The sequence below is a fragment of the Panthera pardus genome, unplaced genomic scaffold (genome assembly GCF_024362965.1).
Source record: "Panthera pardus isolate Hobbes unplaced genomic scaffold, ASM2436296v1 HiC_scaffold_24, whole genome shotgun sequence".
Classification (NCBI taxonomy): Eukaryota; Metazoa; Chordata; class Mammalia; order Carnivora; family Felidae; genus Panthera; species Panthera pardus.
In genome coordinates this window covers 106,010,039-106,034,938 of record NW_026526810.1, presented here as the reverse complement: position 1 = coordinate 106,034,938, position 24,900 = coordinate 106,010,039, and the positions used below count along the sequence as shown (strand labels likewise).

The 24,900-nt window shown below is 39.1% G+C and overlaps 1 protein-coding gene across 8 annotated transcripts in view; it reads right to left on the bottom strand.

The window, feature by feature from the left end:
* The window catches only part of RAD51B (RAD51 paralog B), a 640,680-nt gene that overhangs the window by 334,585 nt on the left and 281,195 nt on the right, over positions 1 to 24,900 (bottom strand). For 7 of the 8 annotated variants that reach the window (XM_019451449.2, XM_019451443.2, XM_019451447.2 and 4 more), the window contains exon 8: positions 19,181 to 19,225. The exons of the other annotated variant lie outside the window; for it this stretch is intronic. In XM_019451449.2, the coding sequence (XP_019306994.1) occupies positions 19,181 to 19,225 (45 nt within the window). The remainder of the gene's footprint in view (positions 1 to 19,180; positions 19,226 to 24,900) is intronic. 8 annotated transcript variants of the gene reach the window in all.

The following is a 24,900-nucleotide window of genomic DNA, read 5'->3' as shown; positions in this document are numbered from 1 at the left end:
GAAACTTAACAGAAGACCATGGGGGAAGGAAAGGGGGAGGGGAAGTTACAGAGAGGGAGGGAGGCAAACCATAAGAGACTCTTAAATACTGAGAACAAACTGAGAGTTGATGGGGGTGGGGGAGAGGGAAAAGTGGGTGACGGGCATTGAGGAGAGCACCTGATGGGATGAGCACTGGGTAATGTATGCAAACCAATTTGACAATAAATTATGCTTAATATAAAAAAAATACCAATCAGGTGGTTAAGACAGAGGGAAAGTAAAACTAATATTTATTCAAAGTCTATATCCTAGAAACTTCATATATATATTCTTAGTCCTCACAACAAATCCATGTGATAGTTATTACTATCCTCATTTTTTCTTTTTTTTTCTTTTTTTTAATGTTTGTTTATTTTTGAGAGAGACAGAGACAGAATGCAAGTGGGTTGGGGCAGAGAGAGGGAGGCACAGAATCTGAAGCAGGCTCCCGGCTCCAAGGTGTCAGCACAGAGCCTGACACGGGGCTCGAACTCACGAGCTGTGAGATCATAGCCTGAGCCGAAGTCAGATGCTCAACCAACTGAGCCACCCAGGCACCCCAATCCTCATTTTTTCAAAGGAGAAAACTGAGGGTCATGCCAATTAAGTCATCAATCTAAGCTTACACATCTAGAAAGTGGTGGGGCCAACATTAAGCCCTAGTTTGTCTTACTGCAAAGCTCATATTCATTTCACTACAGCCTTGTTATTGATATTTACACACATTTCAAAAGATTTGCAAAAGCTTCCTTGACCCTAATATACTTATTGGATGGCCCCAAAGGTGACTGTCCTGTGTCTCACCTCTCTAGGTAACAGTCCCAGAGAGTCAATGCCCCTTAATTTTCTAAGAAGTGAAGAGACAGATGCCTCAAATTTTTCTCTGGGAGGTGACTTCTTAGAACATGCTTAGGGAAGGTGCATTAGAACTCCTCTCTGCAGTGGATGTTTGTTCCAGCTTCTGGCAGGTGGTGAGAAGATTGACAACTCTGACTCTCCTTTACTATATGAACACCATGTGCGTGTGCACATGTGCACATACACACACAATTTAACCATCTGAATTTCAAGTCATCTGACCTTCAAGTCAGATCACCCATGATCAGAAACTGGCATATATCAAGAGGACATATGAAAAGGAATCTAGGGATGCCCGGATGTCTCAGTTGGTTAAGCGACCAACTTAGGCTCAGGTCATGATCCCACCATTCATGGATTCAAGCTCCACATCGAGCTCTGTGCTGACATCTCAGAGTCTGGAGACTGCTTTAGAGTGTATGTCTCCCTCGCTCTCTACTCCCCCACTTGTGCATTCTCTCTCTCTCTCTCTCTCTCTCTCTCTCTCTCTCTCTCTCTCAGAAATAAACATTAAAAAATACGAAGAAAGGAAAAAGAGCCCAAATTGAAGGGAACATTAAAACATTTACAGAACTTACATATTTCCTGTTCAAGCAAATTCGACTGCCCTCAACCCTGCAAACACATTAGTCTATATTATGTTAAATCATTACATTGGAGATAAAGTTAAAACCAGTATGTTGATCTGAACTAGTGGGCAACAGACTGAAATGCTTACAGCAGTCAAAATTGGAAAAAAGTAAATCACAGACTTACCCAGTGCACCTCATAGCTGTTAATTTAGCTTTGGAAAAATCTCTCTTAAAGGAGAACTTTTAAATGGAAGCCACAAGACGGCCTGAATAATGGCAGTGGTTTTTTAAGGGAGGCCGATATGCCTTGGAAGCATAGGGACCACACAACAGACATGAGGGCTTCTCAGGCACCTTTTCACCTCACCCACTTTATCATCATGGCAAAATAGCTCATAATGCTCTAGGGCTTGAAAATCTTAATCTATAATGCGCACATAATTATATTCTTTAAGATAGTATTGGATCTAAATAAAAAAAAAATAAATGCACTATTTAAAGCCAATTGTACTTATTAGCCATGTAAGATTGGAGAACAGGATGCCTGACTTTTACTCAGAGTTTTTCCAGTGACTCACTGTGTAATTCTGAGGACACAGTGCTTTGATCTTTAGTTCCTTAGCCCATAACCAGAGAGTTTTAAATTGTGCACCCCCCTCAATCTTTTTGGAGGGCACCCTCTCTAGCTTCTTTTGCCCTCAGATGAAAGGATCTATAGACGTGGAAAATTGTCGTTTGGTGATTTCCTACATCCCCCTTTCTAGTATTTCAGCCATTCTCCTTTTACATCTGAGGGACACTGCAGAGAAATCACTGCTGTGCACAATTGAAGCCACAGGCTTAAAATTTCACTGTTGGAGGGGAAGGCTGAGAAGGAACAAGTCTGGCTTTAACACCACAAATATCTCCAATTACCAAATGTGGGCAGAAAGAATACAAAAAACAAGGAAAGATAGAAAGATCCTTGGTATTCTTCAAAGCTTCCCTTTTGGGATGAAAGTTCTTTTTTGAGGCTTCCAAGGCAGAAAGCCTGGGCAGCCTGCACACCTGGAGTGCATTAGTGGGCCCTGGACTCAAGGTGAAACAGGCTGAATTTCATCTAGATGCTTCCCACAATCCATTCTCATAAAAGCTCACAGTAATTTACCAGCTTAAGAACACGGCATGGTATTCATGGAGCACTGAACCCTGGGATTACCTTCCAGAGTCACTGGATAAATCCCACTGCTCATCTATGTAAACACACTTTCATCTCCATTACCTTTAGCTCAAGGAGAGTTTCATTTTGTTTACTGTGGCACAGGGTCAAGACCAAAACCCACCCTCAAATCACTCCTATAGCTCTGTCAAAGAGCATCCAAACGTTGATGTAACTAATGAGTGACTTTTCGCATTAGGCCATGTCCTCATCTAACCACAAAATACCAATGCCTCTACTGTATGTTTCCCTTTCTTCACCTGCCTCAAGTAGGTGATGCCAGCCTGTCTTTCCAGTTCCCCGTTTTAGTGCCCCCAACCTGTAAAGAGAGGAAGTCTTGCTGCAGTCGCCAGGCAGGCTCCAACATGGCTTGCCATGGCAGCCAGTATGGCTGCTTCCACCCACAGAAACTGTTTTCACACATTCCCCCATCTCCTTTCTGTACCTCTTCAAGTATAATTCAGAATAGGGCTCACCCAGCCACTAGGACCACTGTATTCCATGAATCTGCTCCCTAAGGTGCTTTTCCCCATCCCTACTTAGAGGAGAAGTAAAGCAAGGCCACAGGCTCTGGAGCCAGACATTCTAGCTTTGCATTCTGGCTCTGCAATGTATTACTCATATCACCTTGGAAAAGTTACTGAGCCTCTTTGCCTCAGTTTCCTTATTCATAAAATGGGGATAATGATAGTAGTTACCTCATACATAGAGATGTTGTAAGGATTCACTATATGATCTTGGAATAGTGCCTGAAATGTTGGAAAGCATAATCATCATCATGCTGATATCTTCCATATCAAGGTCAAGTACTTTCTTTACAAAGAATACTCCTCCAGCTGGCCCTCGCTCACAGTACAACTCTCTCCTGCTGCAGGATAAACAAGTCTGGGCAAAATACCACACAAGGCCAAAAGAAAGATGAAGAAGATGGAGCTCTCAAAATTCAGTACTCCATCAAACTAAATGTTCTAAAACTGTAGGCTACGCTCCCGAATCCACCCAAAGTTGGGGTATCTCAAGGTGGCAAGTGATAAAACTTCTCTCTTTGACTGTTGAGTTAGGCAATGAGTTGGGCAATGCTCTGGCCCACAGATGTTCTTCAGAACGGAGAAGCTGTTGTTGCCACAGACCAACTCTAGTCACGGAGTACGAGGTAGGAATAAGGGTGGAGTATAAAGCACACCCCACCCTCAGCATACGCATACATGTACCTTGTACCATTTGTACAAGAACCAATTGTCTTGAAATACTTTAAGATGTGAACTGGCTGGAATCCTAGTGTTTGTGTCTCCTTCTAAGCCATTCGAATCTCCAGCATCATAGTAGGCATGATACTCCTACACTGTCTGTTTACTAGCACAGACTAGCAGTCCAACCCATGAGCTCTGTGGCAGCATTACTCTCCACAGATACATTGTAGCATAACATTTTTCAAGATTTACAACTTTCTACATTATGTTATTACTAGAGATGTTCCTTGAAAAGACCTATTCCATGTGCCATATAAGTAGTATCAATTTCTAGCGTCCTATAACATAAGAAAAATTGTAAAGCATTGCTCTAGACTACTATCAGGAAGAAACTTACTATTCAATACATTCCAAACGTTTACTGAGAACCTAATAAGTATAAATCATGTGATACTATGCCTTTAATAATCTGTACTTTGATTTCTTATCTGTAGGTCAAAAATAAATACATTTGTCTCAGAGGATTGACCTGAGAGCAATAATGACCATAAGTGCTTTGAACTTTTTAGATAAAGGAAAAAAAATGAATTTAAATATTTATTTTTAATTTGCCTCATGAAATGTGTCTTATCCCCAACAGGTTCTTGCCAAAAAAGAAAAAAGAAAAGATAATAGAGCTTCATCCTAAAAACAAAGCCTGAAATCCAGGGCTTATATATGAAGAGTATCTACCACATTCTAGTGTAACAAAGAAATCACATACCACTAAACAGTAATTTAACTCTGAAAGGAATGCTAACACATACTAAAGGCAGCTCCTTTATCTTCAAAGGAAAAATATTAATGAAGGAAGAAGGGGTTTTAGAGTACTTTGCAGAAAGGTGGCATTGATCTCACCTGCCTCTGTGTCAAAATGCCAATAGAGAAACACACTCCCACACTCCAACTTCTACAAGCAAGCATCTGGTGATTCAGACCACAGCAACACTTTTATCTACACATCTCCTCCAAAGTGGTTCTTATTTCAGCTTCTTCAACAAAACCAAATACTTTGCTCTAGTTCTGACCTCAATCCTGTCTTCAGTCTGCCCAAAAAAGTGGGGCAAAATGATTTTTTTTTACAACCCAAACATCATCAGTTGCCAGCCATACAAAATTGGGGCAATGAAATGGGTATGCTGGGGAGGGGGGAGTGGAATTTTTGTGGTGCTTTACTGAGATCTCCCTCCTCTCCTGACCGTACATTCTGCCAATTTCCAATATGCCAGCTATAGGCCAGAACTAAGAAGAAGTCACAACTCTCCAGATGCAGGCTGAAAACTCCTTTGTTGACTTGAAGAAGATAAAATTAAAACTTCCAACTTTTAACAAGAAGGATTTGTGCAGGATTGGGATTAAACAGGCCCAATTACTAGGATGATGGAAATCTTAATCCACTCTCCACTGCCAACTCCTCATGTGGTTACGGTCAAGTAGCTAACCCCATTTCTTCATAAGACTGGAAAGTAGAGGCAGAGGGGATAGTGACAAAAAAGAAAAAAGAAAATATGCTAAGCTCAGCACACTGCAAAATGGAAAGTGATATACAACTAAAATGAGAAAGCATATAAAACAATACCAGCCTTTCTCCTTTGGCTTCAGAAAAAAAAAATATTTCAATTAATTGGGTCACCAGGAAACACACTCATATAGAATTTTGATAAATGGGTCCAAAGGTTTAAAAAGCTACTTTTCAATGAATTCATTCCAGTCTTTGTTCTGCAAAGAAATACAGGTTTCAATTTATACTTACTATTGTCAAAAGAGCCTCAGGGCAGGAAACAAGGGTGAGAAAGGAAGAAGACCCTGATTATTGCAAAATAAAGAAGGCAGCATGGTCACAGGCTTGGCTCGGTGTTAGAAAAAGAACATTATGAATGAGGGCAGTGCTGAGATGACCTGGTATTCTACCTGCTTGAACGAGCTGCCTCCTTTTGGGTCATGCCAAGGTCACGTACTGAGCTATTAAAGATACCTGAGTAGGGAAATATTTTCCAGCAAAGTAACTTTCTTTAAAGTGTGCTCAGCACCTGGTCATCTGTTCATCTCAGAGTGCTCAATGATCAATAGACAAGACAGGGTAAAAGGTCAGAAGGTTTGAACCTCTTAGCTGGAGAAAAAAATTCTTTTAACCCTTGAAAGACTTTCTTAAAGTAAATTTATTTATATATGTTGCCAGAGCTTCATCTGGCTTGTTTTTTAAGCTTAATTGCTTTTTATTTCCATTTCTTCATTCTTTTCTCTCCTCTTCCTCCCCTTTCTCCCCTTCCCACTTCTTCCTCCTCCTCCTTTATTCTCTTTCTCTCTCTCTCTCTCTCTCTCTCCCATCAATCTAGAAGTTTTTGGAGAAGTTTTAGCGATAATGGATAATGTTTCCAAAATGGAAACATTTTTATATATTTTCTCCTTACGAATGAAATTGAGTTCTATCCTAGTGAGAGGAAAGATAAGTGTGATCACACTCAAGTGTGATTGAGTGTGTGTTTTTAAGGAAAAGTCCATTAAGAAAACCTAGTTAAACTTGAAAATGGATTTTGGTACATGAGAATCAGTAAAGCACACATAATTAGATCATTCTGGTACTGGCCAGCAAAAGGATCATTCTAAAACAAAACAAAACAAAACAAAAAAACAACTAACAACAAAACACCTTGGTGCTTTTATGTGCATGTGTGTATACACGCGCACACACACACACACACACACACACACACACACACTTGCAGAGGCACCTCCTGGTAGGCTGATTGTCTTTCTGGCACCCAGGAAAAGGCAGTACTTCTAAAAGTTCCCAGGAGAGACATCACTAAGTATATTTGTGTACAGAATTGCATGCTGTTTGCCCTGGGGAGTAGGTGTGGCAATGTACACTCAGTAGTATTCTGGAGTTTGGAAGGAAAACCTTTCCCAGAAACATGTCTTAATCCTCAATGTTATCTTTCTTGGCTTATTCTGGGAGTTATACTTTGGGACAAAAGCTTCTTTGCTCCTTTTGTGACGTGTCCCGTTTGCGGATGGCACACTTGATGACAATATTATGAACAAAGTGATTTAGAACAGATCTCTAGTAAAAAACAGAACTCAATCTTGGCATAGTGCAGTTGATTAATATGCTCTGGGCCCACAAAATACATACTCTTGCTGCTAACTGAAACAATCCAGAAGCCTTCTCTGGGAGTTAGCTAGGTGATATTGTTCCATTACTCTACCCTCTTTTGGCACTGCTATAACTATTTCAAGATTGGTTACCATTTAATTCCCAGAATCAGGATATTCATGGTCCAAAGTTTACCTTTTTTTGCATTTAAAATGAATGTGCTCAGAAGTCTTCAACATGAAATATTAACACTAGAAATTCATGCAATGCTCATCCTCTCTGGAGACCAAAGGGCTTTACTGATGCTATTGTGTTTTATTTTTTAATGCTTATTCTACCCCTGAGCGACAGACATCATGATCCTCATTTTCTTCATGGCAAAATCATCCAAGGATGATTGAGTTGCCTGAGGTGAAGTCAGTAGTGAAGCTCAAAAGTGAAATCTGAATTTCCTGATTCAACATTGCAGCACTAGATTTTATTATCTTATTTTTAGATATGATGAAGGATTTGAGAGCTAACTCTTTGAGATCAGCCTATCAATTAAGAATCCAGGCTTTGGAATTATGTGGACCTTGCTTTGAATACTAGTTTCACTATTTACTGTTGTGGATCCTGAATAAGTGACTTAAACTCTTGTGCTTCACTTTCTACCCAGCCATGCAAAGCCCCAGAAAAGTAGATAGGTGTGAGGTGGTATGTTTCCCAAGATGCATACCTAAGGGAGAAAATCGGCCTCCTCCTCAACTCCTAAAGATGTTTTAAGGATTAGATAATTGGCAAATCATCCCATACTCTGAGATCCCAGCTAATAGAACACAGTACCCAAACTGAGTCTGGGCTCAGTGAGAGGACCCAGCCTATCAGAACACACACCTGGAGATTTTGTAATGCTTGCTGTAGGTAGGCTGCTGTATCAGTTACCATGATACAAGAGCAAGGAGGAAGGGGGTAGGGGGACAGGAAATACTTGGATGACAGATATTGCAAATTATTTGCAACTATTCTAAAAAATGAACATGTAATTAAGAAATGTGAAGCCATTGTCTTGAAACTATCCAATTTTACAAAGAAGTGGAGGTCCAGAGAGTTTCATTCAATAGAATTCACACAATAAGGTAGTAGAAAGATTCGAATCCAGATCAGACTGACCCATACATTTTCTACCAATACTCTGAATTTACTAGGAGATGATAATCCAATGTGTAAATGTTAACTGAGACTTTATCTCAGCCACTTGGAATTTAAACAGACACCATAATTCCAAAACTTGAATTTGGTTTGAGAACCATAGAAAAACCCTGGTGCTTCTGGTGAGGCATTGCACAGTTAAGCACATCCCAGCACTGATTTAGACAGAAAAGAATCACAGACTGAGTCAGTAGTAGTTCACCTTATACAACCCCAAATAGGTGTTTCTTAGTCGACATAGAGACCATCTCCTGTCAGCTATGTTTGTGAAGTATGATGAGCTCATCCCAAACACAGGTGGGAGGGCCATAGGCAAGTGCACCTACCAAGTCTTTATAAGCCATACCTACAATGAATAAAGTGGAAATAATCAGCCTGACGCATTTAATACTTAAATTACCCTGCATTACTGATGAAACTCACCTACTGCGCCTCTCTGGTATGCTTTATTTCTATTTAAACACACCAAGTATCTTTAAGTTCAGCAAATGTACCCTGCTTCTTTCCTTCCTCACTGACATCAAAAAGATGGAAAAAGCAATCTGAAGTTGCAAATTTCCATTGAGAAAAAAAAAGTAACCACGGGGAAGAAACAAATGGAATGACAAAATGTGCTGTATCAGTATAAACAAAGATCATGTATGCCAACTCTATCAATATCACTTTATTTAACTTTTAATCTTTCAGGGAAATCCTGAATACAAGAATTCAGAGTATAGCTAGAAAAAGGAGAACATTCTGTTCCTTTCTCGTGAGTAAATATTATTAATATTTACACTAACCAAATACCATTATTTGCAAGGAGCATTAAAATAAAAACCAAGATGTGGAACACCACTGAGCTCACCATCTATTGCATTACATTTTCTTGTGTTATGCAGGAATAATCAACATGAGGTTTCAATTAACTCATTCAAATCATTGCAAGTTTAAATAGGTGGGTCAGCATAGATTTGTAGGTCTCATTGAGAAGATGACATTTAAGCGAAGACTTGAAGGGAGTGAGGAAGTTAGTTATGTGTATATCAGGGAGAGGAGCATTTTAGTCCAACCCAATGCCCCTGGTCTTGGCCCCCTGGATAGTCTTGCCACATGCTCTTGGCTTTACTCCAGCATTGTTCTGTATTCTCAGTGTATCCTGCCCTATGTCCATATGCTTTATTTTAAAACAGCTTTCATTAAAGGGTTCAAAACACTAAGTCTAAGCTGCTCTTGTCTTAGCCTGGGGTCACTGAGGTCCATCAAGATTATATCCTCGTCTTAGTCAAACTGATGTTCTCTTTCTCTGTTCTTTATTCCTTGACTACCCTGGACTCTAAAATCTACACGCAGAACTTACTAGTGCCTCCATCAGTGTCTAAACATGCAAAGTAAAAACTAGTGTTATGTGCAGAGAGTAAGAACATACAGCAACATATGCTAGGGTCATCAGAATGATAAGGGGAAGAGGCACCTGGGTGGCTGAGTAGGTTAAGCACCCGACTTCAGCTCAGGTCATGATCTCACAGTTTGTGAGTTCAAGCCCTGCATCAGGCTCTGTGCTGACAGCTCAGAGCCTGCAGCCTACTTCAAATTCTGTGTCTCCTTCTTTCTCTGTCCCTCACTCTCTCTCAAAAATAAATAAACATCAAAAAAAGAATGACAAGGGGAAGGGAGTATGAATTAATAGGAAGCTGCTAATCACTGATATAGTCAATGCTATACTGAAAATATCATGATGAAATAACCTAAGACTTGGGCTAGTCAGTGCCATAATTACAAAGATGGCCTAAAGAGTAAGTTGCTAGTGGCTGAGGTTTCAGTGGCTAGAACTTTTCCCTTCATGGACCAATATGTGGCCACAGATGTCAATATAATGACTTATGTAGGAGTATTTTGTGTATCTTACCCATCTTAAGACTTCACTCTTTCAATGCTAAGCATTCTTCCTTGAGTAAATATTTATCTATGAAGTCTAGTGGTTACAGCCCAAGGAAAGAAGCCAAGAAACATGGATGTTACCCCATACTCTGCCTCTGCTTTTCAATATGACCATGCAAAAGTCATTTCTTTTCTAAGTTCCCACTACTGAGAAACTGAAACAGTCGATGCCCCAGCACCAAGTCCTAGAGACCTTTATACAAAATCACTCATATTCCATGGGATTCATATTTCACAGAAGGTGGCCAGACCCTGGAATCTAAATCAATGAGTAATCACTCTATTCCTGTCGCCTCTAAGATCCTGATGAGGACTTCCTGTTCACAGAAGAAAAATCTGTAGCCCAAAGGTGATCTCCTGGTTAGGTCTCACTGAACCTACTGACTGCTGTGTTTCTGAGGTTAGGTTTCTCCAGCTCTTTCCAGAGAACATAATACTGATAAGTCTGAGCTAGGCTTCAGTGGCAACAGATCAAACACAAAAATTTATTAACTACAAATGACTCAAGTCAGTCCTACCTGGATTTATAAATAAAAAACAAAAATATGCCTCAATGAGTTAGACACCGAACTAAGTATATAAGAGTGTACACCCATTTGAATTCTGCCACTGACTTGTTGTGGAGCTTTTGGCAAGTCAAAACTTCCCTAAGTTCAACAGCCTCATTTGTTAAAAAAAAAAAAAAAAAAAAAAAGAAAGAAAGAAAAATTAATGATATTTTACTAACTAGGTTTTCACAAGCAATAAACTTTAAAAATGCCTTTGAAACATGCAAATGCCTGGAGCTGTATAATCAGTCACGTCATCGTCAGAATAAAACAAAGGCCCAACTCCCTGTGATCCAGGTGTCCCTACACTCAATAATAAGAGACCTTGGAGACTTGGCTCAGAAGTGAGTAAACAGACTACATACAGGAAGGGCAAGCTACTGGGAAAGGAGGCCAATGCAGGTTAATGATTCACAGGATTAAGTGTCTTATTTCTCTTTCATAACATAGGCTTGACTAGCATACCCAGCCAAGCACAAAAAGCCATCAGTGGTTAAAAGGAAATAATTGAATGGGAAAGGAACCATGGTTCAGGTCACATAATTTTAATTCTGTTAAGTTCTTCCTCTAAGGGTCTTTCTTCGCTTGAAATTTGGAAGATACCAGTTCAACTTGGATACATGGAGATTAAATTATTTTTCTTAACCTATGCAACCACTTATATACTGTAAAACTGAGCCTGGAAGCTTATGAATTCTTGTGGAATAGTTTGGCAGGGGTTCTCACTCTTGTTCTTAGCTTCTTGCTATGTGACTTAGAAAAGTCTCTAAATCTAGCTAAACTTCTTTTTCTCCAAGTTAGAAAACAGAAATTATGAAGTGGGCTTTGGCTAATGAAAAAAGACCATTAGTGCCTGGCTCTCCTTTCCTTAAGTAATATGTTTGTACTTTGCAATATGATCAGGTCAAGTCAGTAAGGACCACACAAACGTACATGTAATAGGTTAAGAATGCAATGATTAGAAAATATACAGGATCCACATCCTCTTCTCTACAACAGATGAAGCACTTCCTTACACCTTCCAAATGAGAACTGGACAGTATTAAGGAGAAGGGAAGGTATAAAGTGAAATTGGGGGAGATACTGTTCAACCGAAGACCAAACAGAATACAACATTAAGAAGTACATTAAAATTGGGGCTAGGATACAGAGGTGTTAAAGTTCTAAATATTTTCATCAGCCTCAAATAAGAATATAAAATATGATGAACCAGATGAAAGGTAATCACTGTCTAAAACTACATTTAATTTTTTTCTCTCAAAAAAAAATAAAGGGGTGCCTGGGTGGCTCAGTTGGCCAAGCCTCTGACTCTTGATTTCAGCTCAGGTCATGATGTTACAGTTTGTGGTATCGAGCCCCACACTGGGCTCTGCACCGACAGCATGGAGCCTGCTTGGAATTCTCATATTCCCTCCCTCCCCCCCCCCCCAAAATAAATAAATAAACATTTAAAAATAATATTAATAAATATTTCTAGTGAAAAGACTGCAGCCTTTAATCCTTTTCTCCAGAGAAGATGCTTCAAGAAAAAGAGATCTTCTTATATAATAAATGCATGAACTCAGTCAGGCTGAGACCCTGTCCACGTGTTCACACAGAAGAGTGGGAGACTGCTCCACTTGCTGGGCTGCTGAGGTGGGGCTAATCTGCATTTTGACCTCAAAATTCCCCCTGAGAAAGTGGGTCTTGCCCTTTTAGTGACTCCTGATGAAAATTTACTTTGCTCCACCCAAAGGCTAAATAAAACCAAGACACAAAGCTTTTATTTTCGGAAACTTTGGTCTAAAACTCAATGAAGGCATTACTCTCTGCATGTTTCTTTCCCTTAACATAAAACTTTTATGCTCAGAAATGACAATAAAAGGTCTCACAGCCTTTCTAAAATGCAACTTGCTATTCACAATTGTGAAAAATAGACACAAGCTAAAATGTCCAACACTAGAAGAATGGCTATGGAAATTATGTGATAATCATGAGGTAAGTTATTATGCTGCCATTAGAACTGTGTTTACAAAAATGTTCTTAATGGGATGAGAAAATGTTCATGATAAAAAGGTAAATGAAAAACACTATATAGAAACTGTACACAAAGTATGAGCCAAACTATGAAACATTTTAGATTTATGTAAAGTGAGACTAGAAGGAAATACAGGAAATATAACAAAATGCCATTAATTAGTAGACATTTCAGGATTGAGTTTTAGATGATTAACTTTTTGTATAACAGCTTTCTTGAGATATAGTTCACATACCATCCAAATTCACCCATTAAAAAATTTCAGTGGTTCTTAATCTATCCACTGAGTTGTATGACCATTACACCACAGTCAATTTTAGAACATTTTTATCACTTCCAAAAAAAAATCCTGTACCCTTTAGCTTCTACCCACAAGTCCCCCATTCCCACCCCTAAGCAAACACTAATATAATTTCTGTCTCTATAGATTTCCCTGCTCTGGACATTTTATATGAATGAATCATACAATGTGTGGTCTTTTGTGAATGGCTTCTTTCACTTAGCACAATGTTTTCAAGATTCATCTACATTGTAACATGTGTCAGTACTTCATTGCTTTTTATTGTCAAATAATATTCCATTGTATGGACATGCCACATTTTATTTATTCATTCATTCATTGATGAATATTTGTTTCTACTTTTGGATATTATGAATAATGCTATGAACATTCGTGTAACAACCTATTTTCAGTTATCTTAAGCATATAGCCAGGAGCAGCTGGGTGATTTTTAAAACATTGCTGGGCTCCCAAATTTTCCACAAGCCATATATAATACTTTTATTATTTAAGAAAAAAAGTAACATAAAAAGATATCCTTTTGATTTTACTTCTCTTGTGTGCCAGTGCTTTCCCTGCCCAATCTCTTATTCTCTCCTAAACCAAAGCCAGACGTTTTGTAGTTAATTAACTAAAATGTTTTTAATGAATACTTGCTCTGAATTGGACCTTATACTAGGCAAATTAGAGGATATGAAATAGGAAATGAGGGTTTTGCTTTCAAGAAAGAGATGCTGCTTAACTCTAGAGAAAATGCTTGGGAGGGAAAACCACCAACATTAACCTAGCCATTAGGAGGAAACTAGCATATTCAAGTGGGGTGGGTTCCATGCACTGGAGAGTGAACCATTCCATTACTCAACATAAAACCAAAGAGTTCTCTCATATGCCTATGCTCTCACAAGAAGTCAGAAAACTGAACTTCATAAGCATTACAACCTTCTGTAAGAAAGTCATGTTCCTAATGAAGATCCCATTGCTGGGGGATGGTTATAAGGTTCTTTCTAACATAGTGACAGGCCCATAGACTAGTTTGATCTGTTATTTTCTTTGTGCATGCACACATACATGCAAACAAAACTTGTTTCCATTTAAGGCTGTGTTGTCAAGGCAGTATAAGCAAGTGGGAAAATGGTGACATTTCTGGAAGGTGAGTGAGGAGTCCATTGAGGACCTCTGGTTCAAAATGAACCTTTCAGGTCAATGCATACATCATGACTAACTTGCAAGAACAACCCACCTTCCTATGAATGTGTACTGCTAACTGCCTCTCAGACCACCTGGGCCAAGGACAATTCAAGCCACGAGGGACTCAGCAATGTCCACAGACACAGTTGTTTGTGATACAAGAAATCGCATGGAGGAGGGAAATTAACTTTTTAAAATGTAACTTACTATTTAAGCTATATTTAAAAGTTCTGAAGACGGGCGCCTGGGTGGCTCAATCGGTTAAGTGTCCGACTTCAGCTCAGGTCACGATCTCGCGGTCCGTGAGTTCGAGCCCCGTGTCGTGCTCTGGGCTGACAGCTCAGAGCCTGGAGCCTGCTTCCGATTCTGTGTCTCCCTCTCTCTCTGCCCCTCCCCCGTTCATGCTGTGTCTCTCTCTGTCTCAAAAATAAATAAACGTTAAAAAAAATTTTTTTTAAATAAATAAAAGTTCTGAAGAATAATATAATACTCATATGCTCAACTTATGATATAAAACATCAGTGAGGTATATTGTAAGGAACAGATGAATGGAAAAATCAAATTATGCAAAGTTAGCGATCAATAATAGAATTAAAAGGTTATAACCATCAGCAAGAGGTCTAAGACTAGGATAAAATGCTTTGCTTTGGGAGCAGAAAATTTGAATCAGGCACTACACAACAACAAAAAATAAATAAAACCAGGCTGCTTTAGGATAATGTAACTTGTCCCAAATAGGACTCTTGCCTGGGCACTCCCTTGCCCTCCTACACTGCAGTCTCCTTTGAAACCATGCTTCTCCCGGGATACCAGATGAATCATTTGTTAGAAAAATGGAGAAAACAGCCTCAGTTTAAAAAGAAGAGAGACTGAGATTCATTGAGGTTCCTATGCATGCTGAAGTCTTTAGGGAACAGGGCCTACATAGACTGCTGTTTTAGTGATTGGGAAAACAACAACAGCTAGAATAATCCACCCCCACGCAGTGCAAACTGAGAGAGTGCTGGGAGTGAAATGCTTTAGTGGAGGTATGCCCACATCCCAGCACTGGAATAAAAGCGGGTTTTAAAGGGCAAGTCTGAAATGTACTCACTGCACATGACCTGCCTTGCTAAGCCTGGTTCTTGTCATGGCTATTATGCCCTCAATTTCATGAACATCGTGTTCACTTGGAAAGAAAAAAAAAAAAAACTTGTTTTAGTAGTAATTGCACATCAATACGAGAGTCCTATTATTTCTATTAAGTTAATTAACCTATTTTTGAAAAGTATACAAAATAGGTCACTTAAGTGGGTGTGACCTTACCCAGTGAACTATGCTTTTAAACTGTCTCCAACTATTAAGATTTATAGATGCCTTTATCAACATCTTAGTTTGAAAAGGCTGGCTGAGGGAAAGGCATGCAGCACCAGGCAAAAACAGCTTTGGTCCCTATCAATCAGCCTATTAGAACTTAATGATATTTAGATGATGTGATTAGATTTTCGAATTGAATGCTGCTTAATCTAAATTCCAGAGTGCTTGTGTAATCATGCCGTATTTTTAAGGCTTGGGCAAACAGTCTGAGGGAGAGAACTTGTATCTGAGGCCTATAAAAAAGAACGTTCTTCCTAGGCTGCTCAGAAAGAAAACCGTCTTACTATAGTACACATACGTGGGCAAAACATGTTTCTAAATTATCACTACCATCATTATCAAAAGCATAAAAGGCCTTTGCAGAACGGAGCAAGGTACTAGGCAACAAACATTTCGTCTCTCGTTTTGCTCCCGATTAAATGGCATAAAAATCCTAGGAGTCCATTTCTATGACATTTAGTAAAACTGCATTTACAAAGTTTTAAGGTCCTTTCAAGCCTCTTCTCATCTGAGGGTCTCTGGCTCCATGGCCATGCGGCCCACCTGCAGGAGTGCTGTAACTGATAACATCTAGAAGACGGGAGACGTCTGTGAGCTCTCACATTAGAACAAGACGGTTTCACTATCAGAAAGGTGCAGATCACAAAAAAGAACATCAAGCCTCCCAAGCATGATAACCCTCTGAGGATCTGTAAGCTCCAGCATTATGCATATGAAATACTTTGGGTGTGGAGACCCCAACAGAAACACAGTCAATTGTGTCAAAATCACAGAGAAGCATCCCAACTCAATTCATGCGTGACCCCCTGCTAGTAATCTACCATGCACTCAGAAGCTGTCTTCATAATTTAATGAACTAGTATGAGGAAGCTGGCTCCTTGGCACCTCCAGAAGAAAGTCCAGGCTTCTTAGTATTCTCTTTGAAGCTGCAGTCTCTGTTACCACCTTTATTTTGCTCCTAACTCAGTTCTTCATGTGTGCTTCACTCTAGGTAAGGTGAATTATTGGTTATTTCCCATTCACTCCGGTTTGCCTCCAACTTCATGTCTTTGGTTGTATTATTCTTGCACAGAAAGGTTTCCTCACCCTCCCCACTGTTTGAATCTTACCCACACTCTTAGTTTGGTTGTGTGTCCTGCACATGCTTCAAAGGGTTTATTCTCTGAAGAAGTGTACCTAAACAGATTCTGGACTCAAAGAAAAAAAGCGGAGCTGGGAATGTACTGAACCAAACTGAACCAAACTGGGAGGTTAATAAAAGTCTATGTATGGGGAGAGCAAGATCCCCATCTATAGCCTCTTTCCTTCCCTCAGCCCCCTAAACTCTGATGACCATCTGTTTCACCCCCAAAAAGAAAATTGGAAGGTTCCTCTCTACACATAGAGATGAGCTATAAAGAAAAGATATACAGATGAGGGTATGTGGAGCTCCACCTACAAAATACTGGGATCCGTGCCCACAACCCTCTAATGAAGACACCAATCAACATAACTGCCCATATACCTAGAATTACCAGTGTGTTTGTGTGTGTGTGTGTGTGTGTGTGTGTGTGTGTGTGTGTGTGCGCGCATGTGCTTGCACCTCTTGTTCTCCAATATGAATGGATTGCCAAAGATCAGCAGACTTTTAAAGAAAGCCTCCCACATGAAAGACAAAGAACAGATCTTAACCCCACCAGTGTTACCTGTATCATAAAAATAGCTTGTGTTTCCCAATGAAACGATTATATTAAAGATTTTTAAAGAACTCTTATGGGGATATCAAGTATATGATTCTAATATTCAGCATCTTGTACTTTGATAAGATCTAGATGATTATCAATATAATGATGATAGAAACTTTCTACACACCTTTTATTAAGGTTAAGTTAAAATGTAGTTTTTGCCAGATGAATACAGGGGAAGGGGGAAAAAAAGAGAGGGAAGCAAAACATAAGAGACTCTTAACCATAGAGAACAAACTGAGGGTTAATGGAGGGAGGTGGGCTAAATCGGTGATGGGTATTAAGGAAGGCACTTGTGTTGAGCACAAGGTTTTATATGTGACAAATCACTAAATTCTATCCTGAAACCAATATTACACTACATGTTAACCAACTAGAATTCAAATAAAAATTTGAAGAACAAAATGTAGTTTTCACGAAGAAGTGGTGAATGAAGAAATATGAATTTTGTACATTTATATTAAGATAGTGTCCATCCTAGGCCCATTGTCACATCTCACCAAAGTCTAACTTCCCTAGGCTTGCCCCAGCCTCCAAAACTATGCTCCATCTTCTCTCTGTAATCGGTTTCTCTTTTCCAATATAGAATTTACAACTCTCATTTCCTCAGAATTCTCCTCTTGGTGAGTGGCATGGAGCAAGTGATCTGTGTGACTAATATACACTAAGGTATTTAACTGTTAATACATTTGTGTCTCCTTCTAAGGTAAGAGCCTGAGGAAAAGAGGATGCTGGAATCAATGAACCTAGGCTCAAGCCCTAGCTCCACCATGTCAATGGAATGACCTTAGATTGGTAAATTGCCTTGAAGTTGTATTTCTTTATCTCTAAAGCATATATGATAAAAATCTTCATAAGATTGTTTTCAAAATTAAATAAGATAACATTTGTTCATGGAAGTACTTTGTAACTATAAAGTTATAAGAGGGAAAGAAATATAAATGGAATATCAGAACCTTAACAAATGAGTCTTCATGGTGAAATTTCAGACTATCCATAAAATCTTTGGGTAGGTGGAGGGGCTACAAGGACATTCTTGTTGCCCCCTCAATCATATGAATAGTAAATAAAAACCTAGTACACCTATCAAATCTTAATCTGGGTACTTCAAAAAAATTTTTTTCAATGTTTATTTTTGAGAGAGAGACAGAGTGTGAGCAGGAGAGGGACAGAGAGAGAGGGAGACACAGAATCCGAAGCAGGCTCCAGGCTCCGAGCTGTCAGCACAGAGCCCGACAAAGGACTCGAACCCACAAACAGTGAGCTCATGACCTGAGCCAAAGTCGGATGCTTAAACAACTAAGCCACCCTGGTGCCCCTTAATCTGGGTACTTTTTAAGGCCATTTCCATTCAATACTGAAAAGGGAGTGGGATTTGAACAGGTAGATATGGTCATAAGGTTTACTTCATCCATCCATTCAATCTATCAACTGAGTCCTACCTCTGGGAAGAGTGTAGAGTGTTCAACAATGTGGATGTTTAGGAACCCATAAACTGTCAATGTGGCTGGGGCATAGGTTACAAGAGGATTCGAAGCCAGAAACAAGGCAAAGATCACTAAGACCTCAATAATCAATATAAGTTTAGATCTTGTCCTGTAGGACACAAGAAACCACTAACCTTTTTTAAGTGACAAAGTAACACTTTATGATTTGCATTTGGGGAAGGTTAATCTGGAAATGGTATGAGAATAGACAGCAATCGGATAAATCTAGTTGCAGGAAGACAATTGCAGCCAACCAGTGACAGATAGCAAGAGTTCAATTAAGGTAGTAACAGGGCGATGGAGAGAAGGGGCATAAAATACTGAGAGCCAAATCCATAGACTTTGAGGGGAAGGGATGAGAGTTTTGTGGCTTGAGAGAAGGGTGCTTCCATTCACAGAGTGAGGAAATTCAGGAACATTATATTAACTTAAGTTTTGTAGGTATTGAGTAGAAATTATCATAGGCCATCCAGATAGAGAGGTTGTATACTTACTTGAAATATATGGGTGTAGAACTTTTTCTTATTCAGGAAAAAGATCTACGGAAGAAATACAGATTTGAGAATCATTAACAGATTGGGGCTAACTGGAATTACGAATTCGGCAACACTTTCTAAACACTTTCTTTGCTGCTACTTTACTTAGCCTGTGCCACCAGATAAGTATTCCCAGATCATTTAAAACCAAGGACACGTTGAAGACGTGCCTTAGTTTATAGCTAAAAATATAATATTTAATTGAAGTGTTGGTACAGATAACAAAACAATTTCTAAAAGTCATGCCATGGATTTTACTATGCTCAGGGTCTAATTAAAAGAGAAAAAAAAACATTAAATATGGCAAATGATTGTTATATGCAAGACTAGTAAATATTAACACAGAAAAATTTTACTCCAAAGGCTTACTCTTCTGAACTGGATAAATATTTTCTACCCCTTGGTTATAGCACTTTTTATCCATTTAGGCTATAAGAACTTTATACTTTCTCTCCTCAGTTTTAACAACTTGCCTGTCAGGTAGGGAAATGGACTAAGACTTGTATCTTCATGGCATGGCTGGAGAAACTAAAACCAAAAGAGTAGAAGCAATGTGCCTGTGCTCTCCCAGCAGGTCATTAAAGTGAAGCTGGAAACTGAATACAGATATCCAGACTCTTGGTCTTCACTCAACACTGTCACCATCATCGGTCACCTTTAGGATGGTACTGCCAGGAACCTGGCACTATATTCATGGCACATGCCAGCCATTCTCATAGAATAAGATATTAATGCAAAGATCATTGGAGGGGCAGGGCTGGAGGTGCGGGGTGGGAATTTTCTCTAAGGCCTTTCAGCTATTTCTTTTATGTACCATCTTTACCAAATTAAGTGGATTACTACACATGATGCAAAACTAAAAAGAATTTTATAAGGTACTTGCAACTTCAAGTATAATGCCAATGCAAAAGATACTCTATCTTGGTAAAGAGAGTTGTTTTGATCATTACTAAAAAAAGAAAGTTTAATGAGGTGGACAAGATGATACTGAGAGCTGGCATGAGACTTGGAGCCCTATATCATACCACCTGGTCATCGTGCACATCTAGTTGAGCCTTGGTATAACTGGAAGTTACTTTGAGATAATAGTGTCTTTCTGGCTAGTGTGAAATAACTGATCCGTTTCATGCCACTTCTGGCAAGTCAAGAATCTACATCACAAAATAAATAGTACTTGTGACCTTAACAGGACTCTCTGCCCAAGGGAAAAAATCTGGATGAATAAAGTCTGAATTTCCACCTAACTACTCCTCTCTCCACTGTAAAAGCTGACCCTTTTCTCACTGCTCCATCCAAATCAATAACCTCTGAATGGCTGTTATCTCTGTCTGGCAAGGCTTGCACGCCACTGTGCAGTCTTACTTTCCTTCCGAGATGAATCACAGAGGTTTCCAGGTTTATATACAATGTTAACTGGTGCAAAGTTCCCAATGTGTTATTAATGGGACAAAAGAAATTTCATTTTAGAGTGATTTTCAAATCTCCCTACAGAAGGACATCTGAAAGTACTTAAGAAACACACTGTATTCCTAGTGGTTGAGAGGGAGGAAAAAAAACCCTCTGTCTTGCTCCATAAAGGTTATTGAAAATACCATGCGATTAATGCTATTTATATGGCGTTGAGCTAAACTCGAAAGGTAACACTTAACCACTCTGTTTACCAAGTTAATCTACCAGATTTGTTTACTTTGTCTGATTTACGAAGACAAATACGTTGAGTGTCTGAAATGTTTTATCTGGCCCTGGGAAAGGAAAACTGAAGGAGTGTTGTGCTTTTATTAATAGATAAGTGCAAACAGGCCCTATCCTATCAAATGAACAGCTAGGACCTTTGGCCACTGTTTACTGAAAATAAAATTAGCCTTGGCTGGCAGGTACTTATCAGATCTGAGAATAATTAACTACTCACATCTGGTACATGTTACTGAAAATGCTAGTGGGAGCCATTAACTTTGGTAAGGGTTATTTTTCCTGAACAGCTAACATCCCCCTAACATTCCATCGGAATGCACTCTTTCTTCCCAAACACACTCATGGCAGCACCAAAAGCAGTTCCACAAGCTGTTTCTCCATTTCAACCCAACAGAAAAACAGTTCTAGAAATCCAAAAGAAATTACTGTGACACGGCTGGTTCCCACCACACTCCACAATGCTCCCCAATGGGAGCACCTGTCCCAGAAAGCACTGGGAGCTTTGCAAACAAACAAGGGTCATTTAAGTTAATCAATAATAACAGTTTGCACTTCAAGTTTTTTTTTTCCCCTCAAAGAGCTTCAAGGAACATCACCAAGACAGAATAAAATGAGTACAGTTTTCACAATTCAAAAGGAGAGCCTAGGAAACAACATCCCCCATTACCAGTCAGTTGAAAAGGTGGTAATCAAATGCAGGTACATTGTGTCTAGTTCATTTCTTTTCTATTCTAACAATTTCTTTACTAGGTAATAATTTTCATGATTTTATTAAAGGAAAGGAAATGCTCCAAGGCATTCATATCAATAAGCAATACAAAATAAATCATTTTATATTTATGTCACGGGAGCTAAGACACAGGAAACTCAAGGGCTCTGCAATTAGCTTGCTGTGAAATTCTAAACAGGTCAAATGACTTGTTTAGTCAAGTGACTTCTCATCTCTCTGCTCTATAAAACAGAGAATACCAACTTACATAACAAAGCTATGGGGAGGAGTAAACTTCAGATAGCACCAGGAAAATGCTAATAGAAAAGAAATTCCAAATCTCTAAGAACATTTCTTCTCAAGAAAAATAGTAGGCCTGCATAATAATAAATTATAACATTTTACCCAGCACCATTTATCAAAGTATTTTTCTGACATTTTTTTGCAGACAAATATTATTGCCTATCTTAATGTGACAAAAGGCTTTGCATTTTAGTGATTAAGACCTTGGGTGGTTTGAAGATCAGAAGCTGCCTGCCTTATTTCCTAGGAAACTACAAACTAGTTTATTAACAACGAATAGATGGCCTCCAAGTACATACATACCTTACTAGAATATGTGTAGTGGGTAGACAACAGACACCTTAGGAGATGAGGTCATGAACTAAGAAACGGCTAAGTCTCAGGACAGGGAGCCAGTAAATAAAGTTTGGGAAACAGAAGGAAGTAGGAGTAACACATGAGGGAAAAAAGATAATACAGGGGAGGGAAGAGAGGCCCCAAGAGAGGGCAGAAGAACAGAAGAAATAGAAAACCAGTGCGTATTTCCTGGATTAGGCAGCTCGGTCAGGTGAGGGAGTGAAGCCAAGCCAGTGGGGACGGGCGTGAGCTGAAGGAACCTCAAGTGATTAAGAGAGATGATGGGAGGAGGGTTTTCCATGTGAGATATCAAAGCAAATAGGAATTATCTGGTTGAAATCAGAGAAAATGTTGTTGATCTGGGTTGGGTCTGATGAGGTTGAAAAGAACCTGAGAGAGGAATGGATTCCATGGATGTAGTCATGAGGTTTTTGGAACATAACACTGAAAAACTATTTGTGGAAAACTGGCAAAATCAGAAAATGCTAAACCCCCAATCTTCCAACTCCAATAATAAATTTGATTTTGATGAACTGAGGAAGATTTCTTATGTGAATGCAATGTGTAGGATCCCCCTAAACATTGGGTTATTCTACTGGAACACTGTCTGTGGTGAACTATAGAAACATAAGTTTCCTAGGATAATTCAGATTTGCACCATTCAGAACTCCCTTGTAGTCTCAGGGAAGTGGACAGTTCGATCCATTTTAATATCATTGAACATGAAGGTTGATTTCTCTGAAGTGTCACACCCCCAAACTAGCAGCTATAACACATTAAATGCACTCTTCTGCCTTCGTTATTCTTTTACAAAGCACTTGCTCATAGAAAGAAATTAAATCTCTTATTAAATTAAACCTCTTATTTAATCATTAAATTTCTTATTATCATCAGCAATTTAAAAAATGCTTTGCCTGAAAGTTCTAAAAATATGTCCCCTGGTATAGAATCTTCTATTTGAAATCTTTAAAAGGCTTCCAAGACAAACTTATATATTTGTTTTAAAAGTATTCAGTATTTGATTTAAAATATCCCTAGATCTACATTTTGAGGAAAATTTATATGGCTTTGGAATGAAAAAAATTATGCCTGTGAAGTTAGCTAAAGCCTGCATAAAACAGTTTTTTTAAAGGCACATATGTGCTATTTCAATTTACCCATTAAGTAAGAGAATGCAGTATTCTAAAATTGGCTGCTATGAAAATAAAGCAGTTTCCCTTAATTGAGAAGTTACTTAATTGTACCTAGATAGTTGAATTATTTCAGTCTTGCTCCTCATTACATCTTTCTTTCAAAAGTTATGTTAATAGTAATAGCCTAGAAATGAAAACTGTAAAGCATGTTCAAATTTCAGCTCTGTTGACATTCTAGACTGGGTAACTCTGTTGTGGGGGTTGGCTTGTGACTGCAGGATGGTCTCTACTCACAACACCCCTCAAACCACCCTGCACTGTTCTGACAACCAAAAATGTCTCCAGACTTTGTCAAATTTCTTCTGGCAGCAAAATCACACCCTGATGGAAAAGTGCTATAGAAAAATGGCAACCATCACAGTTTCCTGGAGAAACGTAAGGAGAAGGAGTGTGGTATTCCAGGGAGACAACAAGGTGTGGGGAAAAGAGGATAGAAATTAGAGTTAGGCAGATTTGGGTCAAAATTAGGACTTAATCACTCAGCTGTGTAGCCTTGTGGAAATTTAGTTAATTAAGCCTCAACTTCCTCATTTACAAAAATATTTTTTAAATGTTTATTTATTTTTGAGAGAGAGAGAGAGAATAAACGAGCACAAGCAATGGAGGGGCAGAGAAAGAGGGAGACACAGAATCCAAAGCAGGCTCCAAGCTGTCAGCACAGAGCCCAATGCGGGGTTCAAACCCACAGATGGTGGGATCATGCCCTGAGCCGAAGTCAGACACTCAACCGACTAAACCACCCAGGCGTCTCAAGCCTCAACTTCCTCATTAGTGAAATGCGAATAAGATCCTAATAGACATTTGTCTTTGCCATCCAGCATCCCTTTTGGGGGTAAGCCGTTAAGAAGTTCCCTCTTCCTGTAAGGGAAAGGGCTTTCCTGCTCTCAAACCACTGCTCTGAGATTGAGCATTGAACCAGACTTAGCCAATGAAATACCTGCATCCCCTGAGCTTTAATTAGTGGTTCAGGGATAGGCATGTGATCCATGCTGGGCCAATTATAACCAATTCCGAGGCTTTTGCTGGAGCAATGAGGAAAAACTTATTCCCTTTCTGAAGTTACTAAACTCATAGAGAGTAAGCCTGAGGCTTCTGTGTGTGGAAAAGCCAACTCTTCAGAGAAAAGACTGGAAAGATGTAGAGACCAAACCCTTATGAAATGTGTTAATATGTGAAGTCAGATCTACCCATTAGATTTTCATTGGTTGGCTGCAAATTCCCTTTTATTTTAACTTAAGTCAATATGAATTCTGTTTTACCATCTGGAACCAAAATAGTCCTATCCAATAAGTTACCTATCTTAAACAGCTGTTGAGAAGACCAAGTAAAATAATGAACATAATAGGCCTATAAAGAGCTTCCTTCCCTGATTCTTAATTTATAGAAATCAAAACAAACATAATTACATAAGAGCTCAAAACACAATACAGAGAAGGATCAGAAAA